Source organism: Ammospiza nelsoni, chromosome Z (genome assembly GCF_027579445.1).
Source record: "Ammospiza nelsoni isolate bAmmNel1 chromosome Z, bAmmNel1.pri, whole genome shotgun sequence".
Lineage (NCBI taxonomy): Eukaryota > Metazoa > Chordata > Aves > Passeriformes > Passerellidae > Ammospiza > Ammospiza nelsoni.
Window position 1 is genome coordinate 86,995,729 of NC_080669.1, and position 25,035 is coordinate 87,020,763.

General features: G+C 48.0%; 1 protein-coding gene across 1 annotated transcript in view; it reads left to right on the forward strand.

The window, feature by feature from the left end:
- Positions 1-25,035, forward strand: part of CTIF (cap binding complex dependent translation initiation factor) — a 143,972-nt gene that overhangs the window by 12,462 nt on the left and 106,475 nt on the right. The window contains exons 2-3 of the mRNA XM_059492329.1: positions 13,898-14,110; positions 17,170-17,253. Coding sequence (XP_059348312.1) covers positions 13,931-14,110; positions 17,170-17,253 — 264 coding nt within the window. The 5' untranslated portion in view covers positions 13,898-13,930. The remainder of the gene's footprint in view (positions 1-13,897; positions 14,111-17,169; positions 17,254-25,035) is intronic.

Sequence of the window (25,035 nt, forward strand, 5' to 3'; positions counted from 1 at the left end):
GGTTTCCTTGGCTCTCAGGAGGCTTCACAGGTTTTTCCAAGCTGTTCTTTGATTTATTGTCTGTCTCCTAATAATAATGTTCTTTTGCTCAGGCTAGGTGAAGCCTGAGAGTAAGGGCTGTAGCCAGAGACAGTGTAATACTTGTGAATTGCTTTTCCTGCTCCAGTGGCCATCCTGCTGGGTTTGGTGGTCCCAGCCTGCCAGACTTTCCAGGCAGCCTTCCTGCAGGGATTTCTTTGCTACCATGGTCTCCATCACAGCTCCCTCCTCTTCCCCCTGCCCTGATTGTACACGTGCATCATCTTACTGCAGAAATCCTCTGGCTGCCAAAGTTAACAGGTGAAAACCATGCAGTGCCACTTTCTGCCCAGCTCTTGGATGCAGAGTTGTTGCCAGTCACTTTTTTTCTTTAGTTACCCATCCCCTTCTGTCTGTTACCTATTCCATTTTTTTGTTGCCTATCCCATTTTTTCTTCTTTTCTATCCCTTCTTTTATGTTGCCTGTCCCATTTTTGTGTCCCTTATCTCATTTGTGTTGTTCTTCCTGATCCCTTTTGTTTGTTTGTTTGTTTGTTTGTTTGTCTGTTTGTCTGTTTGTTTGTTTTGGGGTTTTGGTTGGTTTTGGGTTTGTTTTTGGATTTTTGGCCTATCATGATTTTTTTATTCTCTATCCCATTTTTTCTTCCTTTTGCTCTCCCCACTGTGCTTTCTCCCTTCTCTACTTGCCTCTTTTCCTGTTTATAATATGTTTATTTGGCTACAGGTATAGGTCAGGTGCCTTTTAGAGGTGCCAAATTCTTATTTTTTCCAGCAAGACAGGGATTTGCAGCATGTTAACAGGGTTTAACATGTACTTCAACATTAAAAATAGAAAGCCTAAGACAGAAAGAAAAAAAATTAAATCCAGCCCAACAACAAAACATTGCAACCTGGGAAAAATTTGCTCCATTGAGGCACTTGATTTTCTTCCTGTAAGCTGTAGCTGGGATTTTGGGGCTCAGAGCTCCACGGCTGGGCAGAGAATAACCCACGTAACGCGGTGCCTCCTCGCAGGAGCAGGGCTTACTGCTAAGCTTCCCGGTTAAACCACCTGATGGGATCAGCAGAGGTTAGCAGCACCACAGGGGCTTGGTGGCAGAGGGCTTGGAAAACAACAAGTCAGCAGCACTGCCCTGAAAACCTGTTTTGTTTGGGGCTTTTTGTCCCCTCGCCCTGCGCGGCATCCGGCTGGACCTGAAAGGGAGCGGAGAGGATGGAGCGGGGCATCACACCAGGCTGTATCTGTTGGGGTTTCTGCACCCCTGGGTGTCATCTTGTGCACTGCCTGATAGTCTCTGGAGAGCAAAAATTTTCTCCTGCGGCAGAGCAGCCCGTGGAGGAGCTGGGACCAAGCCAAAGCAGAGGCGTTGCTGGGAGGTCAAAGCCTGAAAGGGCTGGCACTGGGCTTGTGCCTGGTGTGGCACCTTGCCAGCAGAACTGGGGCTGTACCAGTGCCCCTTCTTTGTGAGAGTGTGAGTTCCCATTTTCCTTATTTCCCTCTGTAGAAAGGGAGGTTCCTAACTTTCTAACTTTCAAGTGGATTGCAGTGACACTTTTAATTGCAAATCTTCTTTCCTGAAGCACTGCTGTGTCCTTTGGGTGGGTGCCCTAAGTTATCCTCAGATTCTCAGTGAATACTCTTCAACACCAGGCCATAAAACAGATAGTTAATGCTAACTCAATTTTTTTGTTAATTAGCCTGTAGAAAAATCATAGTGCTAAGGACAGTTGTGGGGAATAAGGGTGTTTTTGGCTGTGTTCAATGAGAATAGATATTTTTATTTGGTTGAAACAGGAAACAAAATAATGTCAAGTCCCATTTCAATCCAAAATGAAATGTGGTTTAAATTATTTTGCACTATAATGGCGAGTTGTGGAAATTCAGTGTACATCACCACAAAATAAAACAAAAAATCCTTTGTTCAAAAAATACAAAACTAAAAAAAAAAGTGAAACCATTTTTTCAGCGTTTCCTTCCCAAGTGGTTTGGCTGCAGTGACTTGACCAAAATTATTTAAAATTCATCAAGCTAAATCTGGGGTGATGGCAAACAAGTAATTTAAAAAAATTATTATTGTTGTTTTGTGATAGGTTCAGACTTTTGTTTCTTCAAGGGTGAATTTTTTTCCTCTGGGGACTGTGACAGAGGAGAAACATGACCCTTGTCCCACACTGGTCAAGGGGACAAGTGAGGCTTGAGTGCCAGGCATCACCTCTGGTTCCTGGTGCTGGCAGGCCTTTGGATATCATGGACATGTGGGAATGCTCATCATCATCAGAGTGTTCCCAGGGACCAGGGTCCTCAGGAAGCACTAGTACAAAGTTTCCCAGAGCAGCTGTGGCTGTTCCATTCCTGGAAATGTCCAAGGCCAGGCTGGATGGGGCTTGGAGCAATCTGCACTAGTGGAAGGTGTCCCTGCCCATGGCAGGGGTGACACTGGATGGCTTTTGAAGTCCCATCCAACCCAAACCATTCCATGGTTCTATGAAAGCTCTAGAAGGAGTGGGAAGAGCCTGCTCCAAACCCCAGAGTTATGTGTTTATCTTGGCATTCTTGGTGTCTTCCTCTGAAGCCTCCAAGTCCTGCACTACCTCAGCACTAGGAATGAGGTTTATTTTCTTTCATACTGTATAACTTATTGCAGAAGTGCCTTTTCACATCCCATTTGAAATTCTGCTGCTGAATTGTTGGGTCATAGAGACCCCTCAGATGAACATCCCTACCCTGTGCTGGCACCTAAGAGCTGGGAGTGGTGGGGCTTTACCTTCAAGGGCCCTTGATGTGAGATACCATCTGGGTGTATATCCCTAAGCAGCCTCTTGATTAATCAAATTCTCCCTTATCTCTTCTCTTTCCTTTTTTTCCTTTTTCTTTTTTCCCTGCAAAGCAGTATAGTTTGAGCTCTCTATTTAATCTCTGAAGTCAAAGGTACATGAATAGCAGGCGTCCTGCCGTGGTGTTTCTGCTGAAGCTGCAGATGCTGCTCCCCTGTGCTGCACCTACAGCCCTCCCCCCATCATCCCGTTGCCCTGCTGCATCCTTTGGGTGGGTGCCCCAAGTTATCCTTCCTGTGAATTGTCCTTAACAAATAATTATTGCTTACTCTAGCTTTTTCTCTTAATTAGCCTGTAGAGAAATCATGGTGCCAAGGATAATGGTGGGGGATGAGAGTATTTTTAGCTGGGTTCAATGAGAGACGGGAAACAAAATAATGTCAAGTCCCGTTTCAATCCCAAATGAAATGTCTTAAGTTACTTTGCACCATAATGGAGAGCTGTGGAAATTTAGTGTGTACTGTGAAAGAAAAGAGCAGTGTTTGTGTTTTACAAGAGAGGGAAATGAGGCAGGATGGAGGAGCTGGTGTCACACCAGTCACACGTGAAGTGCATGGCACATTTGGGTCTGTGGTGGATGAAACAGCTGGACACAAAGAGCAACTCAAGGGTATTTTGGAACAGATTTTATGTTCTTGTCCCCAGTACACCAGCAGCAATACTGGAACTCAGCAAGGCTTTCTTGCACTGCATGAAGAGAGCCTACAGGAAAGATGGAGAGAGTCTGTTGGAGTGACAGGACACAGAGGGATGGCTTCAAACTGACAGAGAATAGATTTAGATTAGATATTAGGAAAAAAGTAGGTGTTTAGGCCCTGGCACAGGTTGCACAGGGAATTTGTGTCTGGCCCATCCCAGGAAGTGTCCAGTGCCAGGTTGGATGAGGTTTGGAGCAGCCTTGGACTGTGGAAGGTGTCCCTGCCCATGGCAAGGGGGTAACTGGAAGATCCCTTCCCACCCAAAGCACTCTGTGATCCTGTGGTGTGAGACCTGGGGTTAGCAGAAGGGACTGGTGTCAGGGTCACTGACAGCAGGGAAGATTAGAGCACAGGGTTGGTAAATCCCAAAGCTGTCTTGATCAGGGCCAGTCCCAACTGTCCTTGCTGCTGGTGGAGGTAAACAGACCGGCCGAGCTCATGTTCATTTCAAAACAATTTACTTGTCATGTCTTGAAAGTACCTGTCCTCTGTTTGCTTTGTAATAACAAACCCCTCCCTGTCGTGCTCCTGCCTGCTAGGGCTCAGCCAGGTCCCCTGGGTGATAAGTGCAGCTGTGCAAGTGCTTGCAGCATCTTTACACCCTGGGAGTCAGCAGGCTGCTCTTCCCACCCCCATTGCTGGCTTCTTGTCATCCCTCACTCACTGCACTTCAAGGGGGAATAACCACAGGTGGAGTGGGGCCACCTGGAAAGGGAATTTTTGGAGATCTGTGGCAGCATTGCTGGTACAGAGCATCCAACAGAGTGATAGTTTGGGAGTGATTGCAAAAAAAAATGCACTTCAAGCTTCAGAAAGGAGGCTGGTGGCTGGCCAGTAGCTCCCAAAAATTCCTGTCTGGGGAGGTGCTTGGTATTTTTGGGCTGGTTCCCTAAGGCAGGCATTCTCCTGGTGAATTGATTCAAGCTGCCTCATCAGCTGCTGGAAGGAGCTAAAAGCTGGGGATGGATTTGAGAGGAGGGTTGAGCTGGTGGGCTGGGCTCATGCTGCTTGTACAAAGCAAAGCTTGGAGGGTCTGGTTTCCTCCTGTCCTGGGCTGGGCATTCCTGCTGCTCTGACTTTTGCCAGTGGGGTGGGGTCACACAGGGAGCCCATCCCTGCACACAGCAGCATCCCTGGGCAGGGTGAGACCTTTGGTGGGTGCTGTGGTGCCTGTGCTTGCTGGGACAGCTGCTGGGAGCCCAGTGCAAAACCTGGGTCTATCTAGGTATTACACTTGCTTTCCTAAGTGCAGTGGGAAATTATGTGGGATAACACGACATGGACATCCTTGTAGCCTGAAAAATGGATATAGGGTTTGCAAGGGCATCTGGGAGGAAACTGTTTTGTGGAGAAATTATTGCCTGTGATGATGATGAGGTCCTGGCACAGGTTGCCAGAGCAGCTGTGGCTGCCCCTGGATCCCTGGAAGTGTCCAAGGCCAGGTTGGATGGAGCTTGGAGAACCTGGGACAATGGAAGGTGTCCCTGCTCATGACATGAATGAGATGACATTTAAGGGCCCTTCCAACCCAAACCATTCCATGATTCTGTGGTCTTCTCAAGGTGTGAGAGCTGCCTTAGATGATGCTCTTTGCATGTTAACCCATCCCAACCAGCAAGGCTGGAAAGGATTGTTGCCTTTGGTTTTAGCAACAGGAGCCCACAGAAAATTTGCTTTTGATGGTGCAGAAGGTGGCTGATGTTGCAAAAAGCATGTTGCTTCCTCATTCCTCATCTTTCTCATCTTCCAGAGATGTTGAATTTGGGATTCACCAGAGGCTCTCCTGTCCCTATTCTTGTTGCACAGAAGAGGTTCATTTCCGAAAAAGAGGAAAGCTGTGATGAAGGGAAGCAGTTGGTTGGGATGGAGGTGAGAATCCTTAAGGATGGGAACCTCACGAGTTTTAACAAGGCCAAGTGCTGCACCTGGGTCAGGGCAGCGCCTGGGATCAACCCAGGCTGGGGCTGAGCAGAGGGAGCAGCCCTGGGAGAAGGAGCTGGGGGAGCTGTGGGTGAGAGCTGGGCCTGCCCCAGGCTGAACCCCCTGCCCTGGGCTGATCCCCAGCGTGGGCAGCAGGGCAGGGGGATCCTGCCCCTGTGCCCCTGGGCTCAGGTGAGAGCCCACCTGCAGAGCTGCCCCAGCCCTGGCTCCAGCAGCACAAGGAGCTGGAGCTGCTGCAGCCAGTGCAGAGGAGGCCACGGAGCTGCTGCCAGGGCTGGAGCCCCTCTGCTCTGGAGCCAGCCTGGCACAGCTGGGGCTGTTCAGCTGCACCAGAGAAGCTCCAGGGACACCTCAGAGCCCCTGCCAGGGCCTCCAGGGGCTCCAGGAGAGCTGCACAGCCCCTGGGGACAAGGCAGGCAGGGACAGCACCCAGGCAATGGCTCCCACGGCCAGAGGGCAGGCACAGATTTTGGCACATTGGGAATTAGGAATTGCTGGCTGGGAGGGTGGGCAGGCCCTGGCCCAGGGTGCCCAGAGCAGCTGTGGCTGCCCCTGGATCCCTGGCAGTGCCCCAGGCCAGGCTGGATGGGGCTTGGAGCAACCTCATCAAGTGGGAGGTGTTATTGTTCATGACAGGGGGTTGGACTGGATGACTTTTAAAGGTTTGTTCCAGCCCAGACTGTTCTGTGATCCTGTGATTCCCAGGAGGAGAGGACCAGCTGGCTCCTCCTAGCATAAAATCCATCCGGGAGTGGCAGCTCCAGTGTTTTGGCTGGTGGCCAAGGTATGTTCTCTGAATGCTGCTACAAGCTGGTGTAGAGGCACAAAATTGCTTTTTGCCAGTGAGCCACGGGCATGATTTAATGGGGATTAAGCGGCCTCCGTGCCTGCCCTGCTACTGACCGGGGTGCACTGCTCCCACCCAGTCCCTCCTGTGGGCAGCCACCAGTGGGATGAATTACTTCAGCAGGTTGACATCTCAACTTAGAGTTGGATGTGTCTTTTAGGATTACAGAGCTTTTTGCAGCCCAAGTGCCTATTATATTGCCTGGGTGCCTGTAAAGAAAAGATTTTGTCCCGATAATGGTTTCCCTTTGGTTATTTACAAAGGATGATGCGTGGCGGCGGGCGCGGGTGCGCGAGTGACTGTGTATGGATGAGCTCGTGGTTGTGGTGCTTTTATTTAGGATGTGGGCTGTGCTCTCTGCCTGCATGGAGAGTTTTGTACCCTGGCTGCTGCTTCCATGGCATCGTGGCTCATCTTACGGGGTGCCAGAAGAGCTGGGCACAAAACCAGGTGTTAGTTGCCTGAGGATTGCAGCCTGCCAGGTGAATGGCAGGAGGGCACACACAGGTGCATGGTGCACATGTGCAAGCTCATCTGGCAGGAAAACATCCTTGGTTCATATCTTCCAGCAAGATCCCTGCAGCCATCATGTCCTGCCCAGCTACCAGAGTGATGCTGTGTGCTCTCCAAGGAGAAACAGCGCAGCTCTGAAGAGAAGAGCATGTGTGAAATGCTCTTTCCTCAGATATTCATAATAGTTGTTCAATATTTTTACCTGCCAACATTTTCCTTGTGAAGGTGAAAAACAACAAGGGTAGCATGTAATGTGGGTTCTCATTCCATTAGCTTATAGTAGAAGCAGGGGAATATGGAAATCTATTATGTCTGCCTTAAGTCACAGATTGTGGCATGAACCATTGTAAAATAGGTTATAAAACTCAGGCTGTTCACAATTCAGGGGTTGGTGGTTGGAGGCTTTTTATGGCCTGTTTCAGATTGTATATCTAGAAATGCTGGTGCATTTGCATGTATTGAATTTGTATCAAAATCTGTGAGTGTTCCTTTCTGTTGTTGCTGCAGCCAGTGATGCCCCAGCAGCCTCCTTGTCCTGATATCCCCTGTAGTGGAGCATCCCACCACAGGGTGAGCCCATAAAAACCCACCTCCTCTCACTTGATGTTCAGACAGTACTTTTCTTAGTTGTGTGCTGTTTTTTCCTTTCCTTTTTTGATAGTATTTATCACAAGCCAAAGGTAATGTCTTCCCCCAGACAAGGAAGCCCATCTGGCGGAAAACCACTCCAACCTCATGCACAGATTTGACACACTAAAGGATTTTATGTTTCTAAAGGTGATGTGGCTTTGGTTTTGTTTAAAGAGAAGAAAAGGAAAAATACTCACTTTCCAACCACAAAGAGTTGCTTATTGCAGGGAAGCAAGCTACATAATAAATTGTTGTCTGGGTGAGAATAAGGATTTCTGGCTTTCTGGTTACTCCTCTCCCTGTCTTGCGGGATGAAGCTGGTTGTTTTGGGTTGGATTCTGCGGCACTTGTCTGTCCCTCTCTTTTTTTCCCTCCATTTATTTCTGTGTTTATTTTGATGGCTCTGTTTCAGTGCACCGTGGTGTTTGCCTGCTGTGTTCTGTGCCAGACTCGTGAGTGGCACTGCAGTGTGACAGCTGGTGGGCTCCTGTCCTGTCACTGGGGCTTTTCTGCATCACCAGGTACCAGAAAGCAGACCTGAGACTGGAGGGATGATGAAATGATGCTCAGCCAGCTGTGAGTGCGTCAGTATCTGAAAAGCCCAAGGCTGGCTCCAGCAGTAAACACTCATGTGTTTTTCAAAGGTGTTTACATTTTAATTAGAAAAGGGTCAGATCCAGGGTATAATAATTTACATTTCTGTGCTTGATGTTTTGATGTCTGGAAAGGTAGTGGTTTTGGAGCAGCAAATCCAAGACAGACGCATGATGCTTTGTGGAGATGCAGCAGTACCTGGGTACAGAGAGTCATGGTTCATCTTTGTTGCTTTTATTTTCCATAGTAACTGTTCCTGCGGGTGGCTGGGTACGAGAGCTGCCTGCCAGCAATAAAGATAAACTGCTCCTCTCATTCTCTGAGATGCTCTCACCGCTTGAGAAAGACGCATTGCTAATTACTTGTTGTTGGAAAAGGGCTGGATGAGGAGAGGCAAAATATTGCTGCAGAAGAGGCTCATTAAAAGGAGATGCTGGAAATCAAACCGTGCTGCTGGCGAGGAGTTCCAGCCCCAAACACAGACAGTCAAAGGTCCTTGTGCCTGTGCTGCTGTCAGAGCGTGAGCTGGTTGTTTGCAGAGTTGAGACACACGGAGAGTTTCACCTGACCCAGAGGTGCTGATAAGAAGCAGATAACAAGTAGAAGGGCTGTCCTGCACTATCAGCTCCTCCCTGCTCTGTATAGTCAAAGCATCTCTCTTGTTTGGGGCTGCAGGGACTTCCTCCTCCTGTGTGTGCTTCAGCAGCTGCTTTGGGAAGCCTGGCTTGGAGTCTCAGTGAGCAGGAAGTGTGAGGGAGGTGATGATGGAGGGTTTGACCGTGAGCTGTTCCTCCCTGCCCAGCCCCAGAGAGGCACTGAGCAGAAGAGGGTGTCACCTCAGCCTGGATATCCCCCTCCACCTGCACAAGGGGATGTCCAGCATGGCTGTAGGGGACAGAAAACAGTGGGGTGGGTTTTGGAGCCTGCACAAGAGATGTGAAAGTTGTCATTGGTTGCTCATGAGAGAGGATGAGATGTGTGGGCCAGGGTTGGGGCCTTTCCCTGTGTCTCCCTGGGCATCAGTTTGGTTTGGTTTTATCATCATCCCATTCAGGCACAGACAAATCTGGGCTGCTGAGCTGTTCCTCAGTTTGTGTCCCAGGTGTCTCAGAGCAGAAGGGACCTGCTGGAGCACAGTCTGTTATAAATACTCAAGGGAGAACAAACACGAGAGGGATGCTGGATGTCCTGTCAAAGAACATTCTGGAAGCAGGTGGCTGCATTGGTATGTGAAGAATTTGCACTGCAGCTGCCTTTTATAGGAAGCATCTCTTGTTCCTAGAAAACTGTGGGATGATAAATCCCATGTGGCAAGACAAAGGCTTTCAGGGATGTCAGGATATCTCTGTAGCCTGTCACAGCCTGTCTCTGCAGCAGCTGGCCTGCGATGGCATTTCTGAGAAATAAATATTCTCTGCATAAAGGATGCTCTGCATTCCTCCTGACTTCACTTTGGAGTCATGGAGGAATGGAGGATTGGCCTGGGATTTTCTTAGTGTTTAACTGAAGGATAATTAAAGAAGACACGTGAGTTTTCAATTAAATCAGTCAGTCAGTCAGTCAAGCCTAAACAGCTGAGGCCATGTTAAGTGAAAGATGGGCTGGGCACTTGTCCTTTGTTGGGCTTTGGAGGTGGTTACACCTTTCAATAATTGAATTTCAGTTCAGGTGAGAGGAAGCCCAGTGCATGAAGTAGTTCTGCCTGAACTCTGTATTTTAGAGATTTTTTCCCAATGACCTTACCTAGGTGTTGGCAGTGGGTATTAGCTCCTGGCTGTGTAGTTGTCAAGAAAATTTGCTTACAACTTTCACCATTTTGGTTGTGTGTGACAGTGTGGTATTTCTGTTTCTCTTGTCTTTGGAAGCCACAACCCTCAAAGAAACTCATCAAGTGTGCAAGAGCACTTTAAGCTCTTAACATCCATCCCATGGAAGCAAAACACTTGCAAAAGCAATCTCTTTATTTTCTTTCCTTTGCTTGTGCTCAGTCACGTTGGACCGTGCAGAGGAGCAAGGTGTGCTGTTGGTGTCCTAACAGCAGGTCAGGATGTGGGTTTGTCTGGATGAATTGAAGTGAGAACTGGCTTCCTCTTGGGTCACCCCAGCCCCCTACAGCTCTAGGCTGGTGCAGAGGGGCTGGAAAGCTGGAAAGGGCGCTGGGAATGCTGAGGCAGCTCCAGTGCTGGGGACAGCTCTGGGCCCTCAGCACAAGAGAGACACCGAGGGGCTGGAGCGTGTCCAGGGCAGGGAACGGAGCTGGGAAGGGGCTGGAGCCCCAGGAGAGGCTGAGGGAGCTGGGCAGGGGCTGAGCCTGGAGCAAAGGAGGCTCAGGGGGGCCCTTGTGGCTCTGCACAGCTCCTGACAGGAGGGGACAGCCGGGGGGGTCGGGCTGTGCTCCAGGGAACAGGGACAGGAGCAGAGGGAACGGCCTCAGGCTGGGCATGGGGAGGCTCAGGGTGGATACTGGGGAAAATCCCTCCATGGAAAGGCTTGATCAGAGCTTCCAGCAGAGCTTCCCAGAGCATTGGTGGAGTCCCCATACCTGGAGGGATTTAAAAGCCATGTGGATGTGGCACGTGGGGACATGGGTCAGTGGTGGCCTTGGCAGTGCCAGGGGAATGGTCTTGGAGGGCTTTCCAATCTAAACAATTCCATGACTCAGTGGTTCTGTAAGAACTGTTTTAGGAAGATCTCTTTATGGTTGCAGTTTTGGTGTAATGTTTTTGCCCAGAAGCTTGTTTTGGGGGCTGGAGTCCCTTGGCATGGCTGGGACACAGGTGCGTCTCATCCCAGGGGACAGTCTGTGGGAAGCTGCCCTCTGTTCTGTCTTGGTGTTGCCAGGCTGCTGCAGTCCAGATTTTGGAGAGCTTTTGGCATGGAGGGGAATGGCTGGAGCCTCCTCCCTGGGGAGGATGTGCATGTGGGGCCCTCTCACCCATCCTCCAGGGACCTGATGGAAATGCATCCCTGTCCTGCATGTCTGTGGTCTTCACATTACAGACTCACCACTTCTTAAGTCATTGTGGTTGCAAGTTCCACTCTTCTGTTGCCTCCCAACCCAAAGCGGGTTTGTTCTCCGTTACTGTTCTTCACCTATCAAACTCACCACTTGTTTCCACAAGTTCAACAGGCCTGGAGCACCTTTGGGAAAAAGGGAATGAGCCTACAAGTGTCATAAAAAATGCTTGTTGTTATTATTTGCTGATGAAGGATAAAACTGTATAATTGCTAAAAAAACTGTATAATCTTGCTAGAGCAAGAACCCCATTTAGATCACCCTTAATAACAGCTATTAATAATAATTATACATTACAGTAATGCTGATAATTACTAAGTTATAATAAGCAGTTTGCACATCTATTGACTTTTTCTGCTGATGATTCCTTCTTTTATGGTCACAGTAACGAGCACAACATGGGCTTTGTTAAATCATAGGGTTTTACAAGGATTTAAGTTGGAATAAATCTTCAAGATCCTATAGTTCTACCCCCTTGCCATGGACAGGGACATATTCCACTGCACCAGGTTGCTCCAAGTCTCATCCAACCTGGCCTTGAACACTTTCAGGGATAGGAAAGTTTTGGAAGTTAATTTTCAGACCCCCAAAACTTACAAACTTTGTGCTTTGGCAAAGTAGGGTGGAGGGAAGGGGGAAGTGATAAAAAAGAGCAAATTTGAGACTGATCTCTGTTTGTTGTGATTAAGGAATGTACCTGGTGTCTGGGAATCCTTTGTGGTAGGTGCTGAGCCAACACAGAGCCAAGGGATCACTGCTTCATCAAGAGCTCTCACCAGCATTTGTTTGCTCAGTGTGGGAAGATAGTAAATGCTTTGATGCTCAAGTGTGGGTTTTTCTTTGAAAACCTTTTTTGTATGTGTTTTGAGGGTGAGGTGAGGTGAGAAATTAGCTCCAGGCACAGATCGCCAGGAAGAGCAGGAGTTTTCTTCCTGTGGAGTGATGGTTTCTTTCAGAGAGAGGTGAAACTACCACAAGATGAATTTGTTTTAGAGTTTCCCAGTAGAGATCCACAAATGTCTCAGATATGTGGTTTGTGTTGTCTGAAATAGACAAAAACCCCTTTGGGCTTGGGTAACGTGTGGCCCAGTGAGATGGAGGATAACCTCTGACCCTGCTCACTCCATCCTGAGTGATGCCACCTGTGTCATTTGTCTCCTGCCTTGTGCCATCACACCCCTCCAGGACTCACGGGAGCCTCCTATTCTCTCAGCTCCTTCTTTAGCACTTCCTGTTTGATAGTTGGTGCTTTCCTTTTTGTAATTGGTGCTAATTAGTGAGAAGGGGAGAAGCATGCCCTCCTCCAGGGCTCCACACTCTCTGGGGCTCCTTCTTTTTTTCTTTCTTCACTTTCTTCTTTTTTCTTTGTCCTTTTTAATATGGCATATGATTTTTGTTCAGGAGCTAATGTGTGATATTGGTCTACATAATGAGCCTTTTTGACAGTCTGGGCACATTTGGGAATAATTCCTTGAGCAGATGAAATCCTTAGGCCAGAACTGCTCATTCTCGGCAGTTTCCAAATGGTGCCACTATTGTTCAGAGGTGACAGAGGAGAAAATAGTTCAGGAGCTAGAAACTACATGAGCTGGGAGCAGATTTTTTTTCCCTCCCCTTCCCTTCTGGATGGCATGTGACTCACTCTGGATTTGCTTAGCGATTTTATGCTTGTCTCAAAGCAGACTGTAACTACCCATATTCCTGGTGAAGGAGAGGGAGAGGGATGAAGCTGTTGTGTCCTGCAGTGTGCTGGCAGCTCTCATGTCTCCTCCCTCCCAGCTGCAGGAAGGGAGAAATATAAGATTGACCACAAGACATTGGGCCACAGCCTGTTTTTTCCCAAACATAGAATTTTTAAATACCCTGAGCTGGAGGGGACCCACCAGGATCACCCAGCCCAGCCCCTGCCCTGCACAGACCCCCCAGCAATCCCACCCTGGGCATCCCTGGCAGCGCTGTCCAAAGGCTGCTGGAGCTCTGGCAGCCTCGGGGCTGTGCCCATCCCTGGGGAGCCTGGGCAGTGCCAGCACCCTCTGGGGAAGAGCCTTTCCCTGAGATCCAACCCAAACCTCCTGGAACAGCTCCAGCCATTCTCTCTGGGTCCTGTCCCTGTCATGGAGAGCAGAGCCCAGTGCTGTGCCCAGCCCAGAAGCTGGTGATTTCCTTTCTTTACTGTGTTAGTCATTGAGCCCTGGAGAAGCCCTGGAGAAGGAAGGAGATGAGAATTATAAATCCCCTACATCTCCTGTAGAGGCAATTTTCTTCAGTGAGAGGTTTTAAAAGTGAATTCTGTTGTGATCTCTGTCTCACCTCCTCACTGGACCGTTTACACTCGCATCATTAGCTAAGCATTATTTACTGCCACTGCCCTAGAGAACCTTTTCAGTTATCATCCTCTTCCTCAGACATGTCCATTACCCCCAGCTTCTCACCCATATCCAGAACAACTAGTGCTTTGGATTTATTAAATAAAGCATTTTAGTGTCACATTTTTTTTCCTCTCGTGCATATGTCTGGAGATTTTCAGTAATTTGGGTTTTAAGCAGGAGGCCAGGAAATATGTCTGTTGTCCTTAAATGCAGGAATATTGCATAAATGGAACATTTTTTGCATGCCTGGAAGCCCTAAAAGCAACCACCTAGGATTATTAGAAATTGTATTGTAAATGCAGGTGTACAGCAAAAAAAAATCCTGCACGTGGCAACCGATAGGCTTTGTCTGCTTGGGTTTTTGATAATTACTGGGAAATAACTCCTCGCTGTCCTTTTTATCCCGCTTCCTCAGGCTCCCTGTGTTCCTGGTGTGCCCCCTGAAGGGATGGAGAGCTCCTCAGTGGCATCGGCCTCCTCGGAGGCGGGGAGCAGCCGCTCCCAGGAGATCGAGGAGCTGGAGCGCTTCATCGACAGCTACGTCCTGGAGTACCAGGTGCAGGGGCTGCTCACCGACAAGACCGAGGGCGACGGCGAGAGCGAGAAAACGCAGTCCCACGTCTCACAGGTGGGTGAGAGGGACCGCCTCCCACTCACCGTGGGGTGGGAGAGGGGCTGGGGGCTCACAGAGTGTGTTCTCGGCTGACGTCACTTTTTCAGGGCTTGGATGTGGAGCAAGGTGTGATGGAATGCTGGGTTTGGGGCAGCTCGCTTGTTTGGGGATGTATTGGAGGTTTCCAAGCTGCTGGTAGCAGTCTCCTGATGCTGGATTTGGTTTTTTGTGGTCTCAAGGTGCATTGAAACACATTGAAAGTGTTCCAGGCCAGGTTGGACAGGGCTTGGAGCAGATTGGCACAGTGAAAGGTGTCTCTGCCCATGGCAGGGGGTGGAATGGGATGGGGTTTAAGGTCCCTTCCAAGCCAAACTGTTCCATGATTCTACATGTGAAGGATCCCATCTTTATCTGGTATCAGCAGTGTTTGATCTGATCTGTCTGAACTCTGCAGGTTTGCTGGAGCTGAGGATCTGACCCAGAGCTCTGGACCTGTTTTATATAATCTCAATGTAAAGAAATTACCAAACAAAGGAACCTTTTTAACAATAGATTTTGGTGAAGAGGTCTTTTACAATTTGAGGATCAAAGCCCTTAGAAAGGGGAGAAAATATATTTAAAAATCTAGTGATTTTATTAACCCAAGGCTGGAAGGTGTCTGTGTTTGAAGTGACACTTTGGAGGGGCTTCAGGTCAAACACGCAAGTTCTGCTTATTAATGTGTCAAGCTCAAAAGTAGTATTGAATCAGAAATAAAATAATAGACAAAGTTTTGTAACCTCTTCTAGCCTTTCCACTGCTCTGCCAGTAAGCTCAGGCTCCCTCTGCATCTTAAGGACAAAAATTTCTAATTCTCATGGCATACCATGTACGGTTTTTGCATTAAGATCCTTGATTGCAACAACAAAATCCATCTTCCAGTTGTGGAAATGGCATTTTAGCTTTCCTTCCTGGCTTGCCCTGGAAGAAAGGAGCTGCTGGATTTTTAATGTCAGTTCTGAGAGTGTTCTCTTTCAAGATGGCTGGGTTTTATTTTAAAGGAAAAATTTGTAATAATGAAAGATCTGAACATTAAATCTTTTAATTAAGCCAGTTACAGAGACAACTCAAATGAAGCAGCTAAATGAGGTTGTACCCCAGACCACTGATGCAGAAGTTTAATTAGGATTTATTGTGGAACTCCATCAAAATGCAACATTTTGTATTTCTAGGGCTGTATACTGGACAGAAAGTGAAGATGGGCTTTTACTTTAGGTCACTTGCATTTATCAAGCCATGTCTTAACGGATACACTAAGAAGGAATTATCTCAGGTCTCACAAAGGTTTTTTTCATTTTTCCACCTTTAAGAAATAATCAGGAGTTTTTATTTCTGATTTTCTCTTCCTGATCAGTTCTTAGCAAAGCAGGGAATAAACATATCCTGCACATATCCTGCAGCTGACTGGAGTAACCCTGGTGGAAGCCAGCCTGATGGAAGGTGGCACGTTCCCTCATTAATGAGAGCTAGAGGGAGAAAGATGGATTTAAGGGAAAGGCACTCAGCTGAGACCAAGGAAATTGTTTTTAACTGCAAGGCTCTGCCAGAAACTAAATCTTTAATGCTGGGCAAGTTACTTAATCTCTCTGCAGTTTGTTTCCTTATGGCTGTGATGTTTTCCCTGCCTGAGAGTGGATAAATCCATTCAGCCATGTGTGTGTGAGTTGCTTGGATGGTACCACATCCCTGGACAGCTGCTCTCCTTGCTGTGGGAAGGAAGGAAAAAATGGATTTAGGGAAGCTGAATCCATTGCCACTTCAGAGAATCCCAAAATTTGGATGTTCCCATGGTGGGGATGTCTCCAGCCTTGCTCCCACCAGGAAAAAAGAGGAAAATCAGAGGGAAAAGGTGATTTTATTTTGCTGTGGAGATAATGAGTGAGCTTGTACCTTGAGAGACCTTCCCAGGAATATGGTTGCACTCAAAATTGTTAGAGCAGATAGGGATACGTCTGATAAATAAAAGACTCTCAAGAGTGATGGCGTCATGAGCTGCCCAGGAGCCTCAGCAGAAGTGGCAGGAGAGTGATGGGCAGCTCTTTAATGAGGGGAGACTGAAATGCCCCCATCTGTGAGCTTGGATGGGCTCTCTGATGAGGGCAGGGATCGTGGGCAGTTGTAGTGAAGACTCTTATTTTGTGGTCTCATCCATACCTGTCAGGGAGCTCTGAGGTGGTTGTTTGCATGGAAATGACTTTTCATTTTCTTGGCACATCCTTGGTGATGGTACTAAGCCTTGAGTGTCTCTGGAGCAGCCAAGTGCTTCCAGCATGAAAGACCTCAGAGGTGGGGCTGGTCAGTCTCTACTCTGTTGAAGGAGTGACAAAAATGACTTTGTAATTAAGCAGCATCTTTGATGTTTGTCTAGTGAAAATTGGTTTTGGGCTTTTTTTCACCAGTATGATGCAGCCCTACATTTCTTTAGGGGAAAAAAAATAAGGCAACAAATGGCACAAAATTCAGTTATTTTTGTGGAGGCACCTTGCTGCCCAACCTTGGGGCAAGCTGGCCTAAGAGTCTGCTAATTTTCTATGGCCACCTATGGCAATGGCCAAACTCCAGGCAATGGCCTATAGCTTCCATACTCATTTTCTGTTCTGTTTAAAATGAAAACACAGCCCAGGGTGTGTATCTGTCCTTGAAGCAAGTAGAGTTGGGAACGAGGGTTGGGAAAAGCAGAAATTTTCCAGCTTTCCATGGAAATGAGTGATAAGTCACCCTAGTGTGTATCACACACCTGGGGTTCCAAGCAGTGTCAGAGTCAGCAGGGAGGTATTGGGGCTGGATTTTATTGCAAAGCACCATATCAAATGCTTCCCTACAGTTGTTGCTGCTTCCTCCCTGTACCCAGTGTCAGCGGGTGGAGCATTTCCAAGCCAAAGCCTTTGGGATCATCCTCAAAAAGGAGGGGGTGCCACACGTGTGCAGCGATGCCCGCGGCCGGACGGTGTTTTCTGTGCACTGTGGACTGACACAGCAGTTTTGCCCAGCCCAGCTATTATTTTACACAATCCCTTTTTTTATCCCTTTTGCAGTGGACGGCGGATTGTAGCGAGCAGCTTGATGGCAGCTGTTCCCCATCCCGAGGGAAGGGCTCGTCGTCCCACGAACATAACCAGGTAGGGTTTGTGTTTAGTTCCTCCTCCACAGAGCTTTGCCTTTATTTCTTGCACTGCCTCGCCTGGGAGGTGCTGCCAGCTGTCCCTCTCCCATGGAAGGGGAGATGTGTCCCTCTGCTTGGCATCTGAAAGCTCATTCCTGCCCAAACCATGGGAGGTGGGCAACATCCTGATGTGCGGATGGATGCTTTCATCAGGAGCTTAAAGGGGAAAAAATAAGGCGTGTCACATTTATTCCAGAAGACTTTCTTATTGTCACCTGTGTGAGGAAGCTGTTAGGAGCATCAGAGCTGACTTGGAAGGATGAGATGTGGCTGGAATAAGGGGTCTTTGTGTGTAGCTGGGCTGCTCTGTTGTGTGCTGCAGCACAAGGATGGTGTTGGAGGGAAGAGCATTACAGAGCTGAGAGGGTGAGCTGGCAGAAGAAGCAAAGTTGCACGTGCTGAGAGCCTGTGTGCAGACAGGAGCCAGGTGTGAGTCAATTTTGGTGCCTGAACATGGTGTGAACACAAGTGAGGAGTGTTTACCAGGCACTGCTGGAGGTGGCTGTCCCTCCTCATGTGAGTACCCCCATGGAAGAGAGTTTGGTTGGATGGGGGCTTGTGTTTGACCATTCTCATCTGGTTGACAAGCTGCTGTGTCACCATGAGACCATCAGCTCTGTGAGAGCAGCACTTGCTTGAGGAGATTTAGGCATCTGGGGGAAGGGGAAACAGCATTTCCAATTGCTGTGGCTGCTGGATGTCCCACCCAGAGAAGTGGCTTCAAGTTGGTGGCTTTCATTCTCTTGCTCTGCTTGATGTCCTCCAGATGCAGTCTTGTGTGTGGATCCATGAGGGGGAATTTGGGAGCCCCTTGCAGGGTGTAAAAGAGGCTGTGCCAGTCTGAGCAGGGCAGGTTGCAGCTCTCATTTTGGGCACAGCTTTCTCCCGTGGAGCCATGCTGGAATTCTTGGCTGAGGGATGGGGGCTGAGGCATCCCATCCCTGCCCTGGCCCTGGGATGCTGGTAGCACCTCTACCAACACCTGCACCCAGCAAAGGCAGGCTGTTGTTTTGTAGGAGGGCGCGTGCTGGGCAGAGGCACTGCTTTGGATGAGCTCCTGAAGGTGCCAGATGGAATTGTGTATTTGATTTATTACAGCTGCAATCTGCTTCAAAATATTCAGCAGCAAAACCTCATCCAGGGTCCCTCCCAGCGCTGCAGACAGCTGCTGGATGTTCACTTGGGAGGCTGGCTGCTTCCATCGGGCTTCCTTGGGTGGATCAGGGGCTTTCCTTAGGGAAGGAAGGTCCCTGGCCCTTCTCCCAAGGGATCTGCTGATGTGCCAGTGGCTGGTGGGGACAACAGGAGGATGCAGGAGTCATGCATGGGTGTTACTTTCCTGACAGCCTCCATCTGCCTGGTGCCATGCACTCTTTTGTTTCAGCTTACATGGTTTGTTTTGTTTTTTTTTTTTTTGTTTTCTTGCTATATTTTTTTCCCTGGGAATTAAATGTGTTTGATCTCCTCCTACAGGGAGCTCCTTTCCTACACACAAACAGCACTCGCTCATGCCCAAGCTGCTTACCCTGTGTTTGGGCTCTCTCCCAGCCTGCAGCAGAGCTAGTAATTATCTCTCTCCATGTTTGGCTTCCTTTAACTGTGAGTAACAAATTTTCCTTGGCACCAAAGAGGAGCTGCAAGCTATTGTTCCTCTGTCCAGGCAAGCATTTCTCTCACTGCCACTGATATGTGAGTTAAACACTGCTGGTGAGGACCAAGTGCAGTTTCTTACCATTCCTGGCTGTTTTCACATAAAAAAATCTTTTGATATTAAAAAAAAAAAAAAAAAAAGCAATTACTATGATGCTTGTCCTGAATTAAAATTATCAATCGCTTTTCAAACCTGCTAAGGAAGAAGCCAGCTAATTATTTCCCAATGGAGGAAGGGGTTGTGTTTTGGGGGTGTTTTTTTTGTTTTGTTTGGGGTTTGTTTGGTTTCAGGTTTTTTTGTTTGTTTGTTTGTTTGTTTGTTTTGGGTTTGGTTTTTTTTTTGTGATGGAGGTATTTTGTTGCAATTTTTTATGTATTTGAGAGACTTGGGCAGGAAATGGAATTCCTAATTTTCCTACTGTGTTTCCAGCTGAGATCTCTGCATTGCCAGTCGTACTTGAAAAATACTTGGATGTTAGATTTCTGCTGGCTTCAGCTAATGTGAAAATGTGGGTTATATATCAGTGACCATGGTATGCCTCACGTGGCCATCAGAAAGGGCATTTATATGGAAATCTGGGTTAGTCCTAGAAATATATTCAGCATGTGGTTCATTTTCTGTGAAGACAGAGTAGTCCAGTCTTGCTTTTTCAGAAGTAATTGGCTTCCTAAAGGTTATGGGGAAACCTAGAGAGAAGATGACTTTCCCATGCCTGAAAAATCCCTCTATGCATCCCTGAGTACTTTGAAATTCTGGGTTATATGATCCAGCAAGGTAAAGAAAAATAAAAGAAAGATTTTTTTTGTGTGTGTGTGTGTGTTATGCATTTTTATATAGGATCTGTGTACATAAGCATCTACTGGTTGTTGTACAAGTGAGGGGGTTAGAGCAATTTCTGAATAATATACAGTACAAGGGTAAAAATGAAGTGTTTTTACCCTTCATTTTAAAGTGTTTTCACCTTCATTAAAAATGAAGGTAAAAACAGTCCAGGATATTCCTAAATTGCTGGTTTCTGATGTTGTTGGGTCTCTGGAAAAGAGCACCCAGACTTGTCCTGCTCTTGCACTACTTGGTGAGACCTGTATTAGCAGCTGTGTGAGACAGTGTCAGTTCCCATAGGCTGGCAGAAAGGCATCCCATAAAAAGCAGTGGCTTAAAAAGAGAGAAAATTCCCCCTGAAACCTCCTGGTCTTTCCAGTTCTTGGGCGGGTGACTGTGAGAAGATGGAGGAATCTCATGAGATACATTTTGTGAACTCATGTGCTGAGAAAATCCTGGTCTCACAATTACATTCAGCTCATCTGTAATTCTTGTTTCCTGCAGGGATCTCTCTGTTTGCTGCATGGTGTGGCCATGTTCCACTAAACCCCTGAAAGTTTGCCAGGTCTCACCACGTGTGGGCCTCTGGGGCAAAGACCAGGTACTCAAAATATTCTTTGAGCACCTTACTGCCTCTGCAAAGAGGAAGGTTTAGATAATGGAATAATTTTAAACTCTTTTATGTTTGGATTTTTTTTTTCTTCCCCAAAAAGAGCCAGTGGGAAGTTTTTATATAATACTTTATTTGCATTCCCCTTGTGAGGCTGTGGCAAGTAGGAAGCTCTTTGATATATTTCTGAGAGCAATTCATTAAGTAAAAAAATCTGGTATGGTGCATATTGAGGGATCCAGCAAAGCTCTTGGTACATGAAAGGCCTGGCAGGAACTGCATCCCAGGCTCCCCTTATGTAAAAGGCATTAACAAAAACCAGAACAACTCTGCGGGTTTGTGCCATTTCTCCAGGCGGCGGGAGAGGGAGAGCTGAAAATCCTCCTTCCTGGCCAAGTCCCTCCCTCCCCCATGGTGGCTGGCTGTCACCCATCAGCACCAAGGAAAAACCTGTGTTTTTGGCAGGAAACAGGACGTGCTTGCATCCCATTGCTTGTGTCCGTGCCCCACCAGGTGCAGCAGGAGCTTGGCACAGGGTCTGAGCCCCCAGAGGCTTCTGCAGGTGATGGTTGTGTTGCTGATCTGCTGAGCAGTGAAGGAGCAGGCAGGGTGTGCAGATCACACCTGATGATCCCACACCTTGCTTGTAGCACCCTTGTCCTGTCCTCCCTGAGGAGCTGGTGGTGAAGGAGATGACTTTCCCTCCTGTTAAACCAGCAGGAACAGCAGCACATGGTGGCAGGGTGGGGTGGTGGGTTTGCACTCTTGGGCCTTGGCTGGAGTTCAGACTGCCTGGAGTAAAGAGCATCCCTAACTGCGCCAGCATAAGATTCTGACAAGGAGGGACATGGGGGAATGGCTTCCCACTGAGAAGGACAGGGTTAGGTGGGATATTGGGAAGGAATTCTTGGCTGTGAGGGTGGGCAGGCCCTTGCACAGGGTGCCCAGAGCAGCTGTGGCTGCCCCTGGGTCCCTGGAAGCATCCAAGGCCAGGCTGGACAGAGCTTGGAACAGTCTCATCTAGTGGAAGGTGTCCCTGCCCATGGCAGGGGATGGAATGAGATGAGCTCTAAGGTCTTGTCATTCCATGTCCATGTCCTGCAGTCACGGCTGGAAAAGCTGCCATGCTGCCAAAGCAAAGGCAACAGGAGGTGAGGGGCAATGTGTGAAGGCTGTCTCTTGTGTAACAGCAGATTGCAGTGCACAGAGGAGCTCAGTTTTAGTGGAGAGTGGGAAAATCAAATTATCTGTGCAGATTTTTTCTTTCACAGTTCCAGAAAATTTTCTTTTTCAGGCATCAGTGCTGCTTGACTTCCTGGGATCAGCCTCCAGGAGATCCTGCCTGGTGGATGCTGCAGAAGCAGGTGGGAAGGGATCATGGTCTGGGACAGGGGACATGTCACTGGGTCCAGATTAACTGAAGTTAGCAGTGAAGTTGTCCTGCTGGCTTAAATCCAGTGACATCAGCAGGCAGCTTGTAATGCCCCAAATTCTTGGCTGACCAGATAGGGCTGGAGAGACAGTGGATTGGCAGGGTCTCCTGACTAAATTCGAATTCATTTTCCCTGGACTGGTGGACAGCCTGTGTCTCACTTGAGTTGCCTGTCCCTGGGTCCAGATCTGAAAGAAAACAAGAGGGATGACTCTGGAAAGCCTTTTAGAAATTACAGAATGTTAAGGGGATGGAATGGAGGTTAAAAATGACCCACCTGCCATAGGCAGGGACACCTTCCACCGGAACAGGTTGCTCAGGGCCTTATGTGCTATGAGCACTGCCAGGCTTGGGGCATCCACAGCCTCTCTGGGCAGCCTCAGCCAGTCTCACCACCCTCACAGTGAAAACATTCTTCCTAATATCCTGTCTAAATTTCCCCTCTGTCAATTTGTACCCATTACTCCCTGTCCTGTCACTATAGTTGTTGATGCAGAGTCCCTCTCCAGCTTCCCTTTAGACTTTCTTCAGATACTGGAAGGTGCTGTGAGGTCTGCACACAACCTTCTCTTCTCCAGGCTAAACAGTCCCAACTTTCTCAGCCTGTCTTTACAGGTGAGGGGCTCCAGTCCTTTTATCACCCTCATGGTCTCCTTTGGACTTGTTCCAACAGTTCCATGTTTTTGGGGAATACATTTGGAGTTCTCCATCTTATTGGCCTGCTCATATTGTAGGCCAGGGCCCGTTCGTACAATGAACTCAGCTGAGGTTGTCCACCATGCCGAGGATGTGTTGGGGCAGGTGGATGCTGGCTGATGCTGCAGACACTCATTTTGTGTTTCCAAAAGAGAAGGAGAAAGCAAGAGAAGGAGAAAGCAGAAGACTGGCTTTGCCAGTGAGTGCTTGTTGATGCATGCCTGTCTGATGGAGGAAGAAAGTAGGACTTTAGGTGGAGTGACCTGCCCATGGGCAAAGAGCAGCTCTGAGAAAACCACTCACTTTTCTGCCTGTAATTGCTGGGTGATGCCTCCTCATTTAGTGGATGCAGCCCTGCTCAGTTATGGTTGGAGAGGACTGCTGAGAAAGAAATCAAGTCCTTCAGCTAATGTGTAGGTGTAACTTTCCCTGGGACTTGGGTTTGGGCTTGGCCTCATGGAGCAGCAGTGCCTCGTGTGAAGCAGACACCTGCTTGGGTGTCAGGAGGGAGATGTTTCACTGCCTTGCTGCCTGCTCTGGAGAATTGCTGCTGCTCACTGAGGGTGGGAGAAGGTGTCTTCTGGGCCTGGTGTCACCAGTGACTCACAGGAGAGGACATGTTGTCACCCTCATTTTCTGTTTGGGTAAAGAAGACCAGAAGACCAGAACCTGTCTGCTCATTGTAGAGCTTCCCACACTCTTATTTTTGTGAGATTTGATTTGCCTTTGAGGTCTCCATCTTTCCAGGTTTGGGTGAATAGGTCAGTCAGTGCTGGAGCTCTAGGCAGGGAAGGGATGACGTGAGCCATTTCTTCTGAGGCTGGGACAGGGCCTTGCTGATGGGTTTCCATAGCACATCTGGAGTTCTCAGGGCCGTTCTGAGAGCCTGCAGCCTTCCTCCTCTTCATCCGTGTGTGTAAATGAGCTATCTAGCAAATCCTTGGCTGGCATGGCTCTTCAGTGTTGTCCAAAAAACACAACCACACAGGCTTGGTCCTTTCCCAGGTAGTCCAGAAAGATCTTGTAAGCTTAACCTCCTACTTCCAAGTCCATCAGATCAAATCCTTTGGTCCTGTATTATGACACAAGAATGGATAAAACCTTAATTTCTCTGGTGGAAGAAGGTCTCAAAGTGATATTTGGTGTCCCTTCTGCAGATTGGAGAGGGTTGGGGAAGGTTCCTACCTGGGAAGGGAAGGAACGGAGCCAAAGGGGTTGGGGCTTCTGCATCCATTTTTATAACAGTTACTGATGTTCTTACAGCATTATGTAATACTTTGAGGAGAAAGAAGCTAGCAAGTTTACCCTACTAAGATATTTAGAGTAATCTTATGGTTGGGGTTTTGTTGGGGTTTTTTTAAGGTGTATTTTGAGTTATTAAAGTAATTAAGCCTTTGGTTTTCCCTGTTAAAATTGGCGTGGTTTTTCTGGAGTAGGTCTAGGGAGGTACTTGGAGTGCAGTGCAAAAATTCTACATGACGGGAAGATTTGACAGCAGCATAAGTTGGGTGTGTGAAAACCTCCACTGCAAAAAAACCTCAAAAAGGGCCTTTTACACAATAGCTGTTTTCTGGTCTGACCAGGGGTAAGATCAAAGTTGAGGTACCATTTGAGGGACACCCCACAACTTGATCTAGGGATCTCCTGGGTGCAGATGTGAGACCCTTGTTATGCCGGGGGATATCTCAGAGGTTTTTGGGGGCCTGAGAACTCTGACAGCCTCCTGTTATTTTTCCTCTGGCCCACCAGAGGAAATTGAATATTGAATATTGAAATTTTTACATAGAATTGAGCATGAATCCCATCCAGAATCCACTGATAACTTCAGGACACTTGGAACTTGTGCTGCTGCCAGGGTTGATCTGCATCTCCACCAGCACAGCCCACTTCACCCATACTTATCTTCACTGAGAGCAGCCACGTAGGTGATCACTGTGTTTCCATTTATGGCTTCTGCACTGGGGAAACTTATCTTCTTTTTCTGCAAATAGGATTTTCAGACTTGCACTGAAGCAGCAGAAGATATTAACTCTTGGGCTGGCAAAGGCAGCAGGATTAATTAGTTCATGCCTCAAAGAGCTCACTGCAAAGGTGAATTGCAGTGTAAGTGAAACATACGATTATTGCTAATTAAAATGCAAATGTTAGATTTGACAGCTAGTTTCCAAAGGAGGGCTGCTGGCAATGTGCACGAGCCTGGCTGTTCCTGAGAAGGTGCAGAGCTTGGCCAGAAGGAGTGGCATAGGTTGGAGCAGCTTCTGGAATCAGTCTCTGGAGGGATGGTGTTTTCCCCCCCAGTCCCAAAGTGTGGCTCACAGGTCCCATCTCCTGCTGGTGAGTGTGGACCAGAAATGATAGGTGGAGGAGCTCAAATAAGATCTCTGAGTAATTCTTCAAGGACTGTTTGGGGAACTGAGAGAGACTGGGAGACCCTTGGTGTTTGAAGGACACAGCAGAGTAATGTGGAATTGTGTCAGCAGGAGGCAAAGGGCAGAGATCTTTGTGCCATTACAGCTGTTTCTTCAGT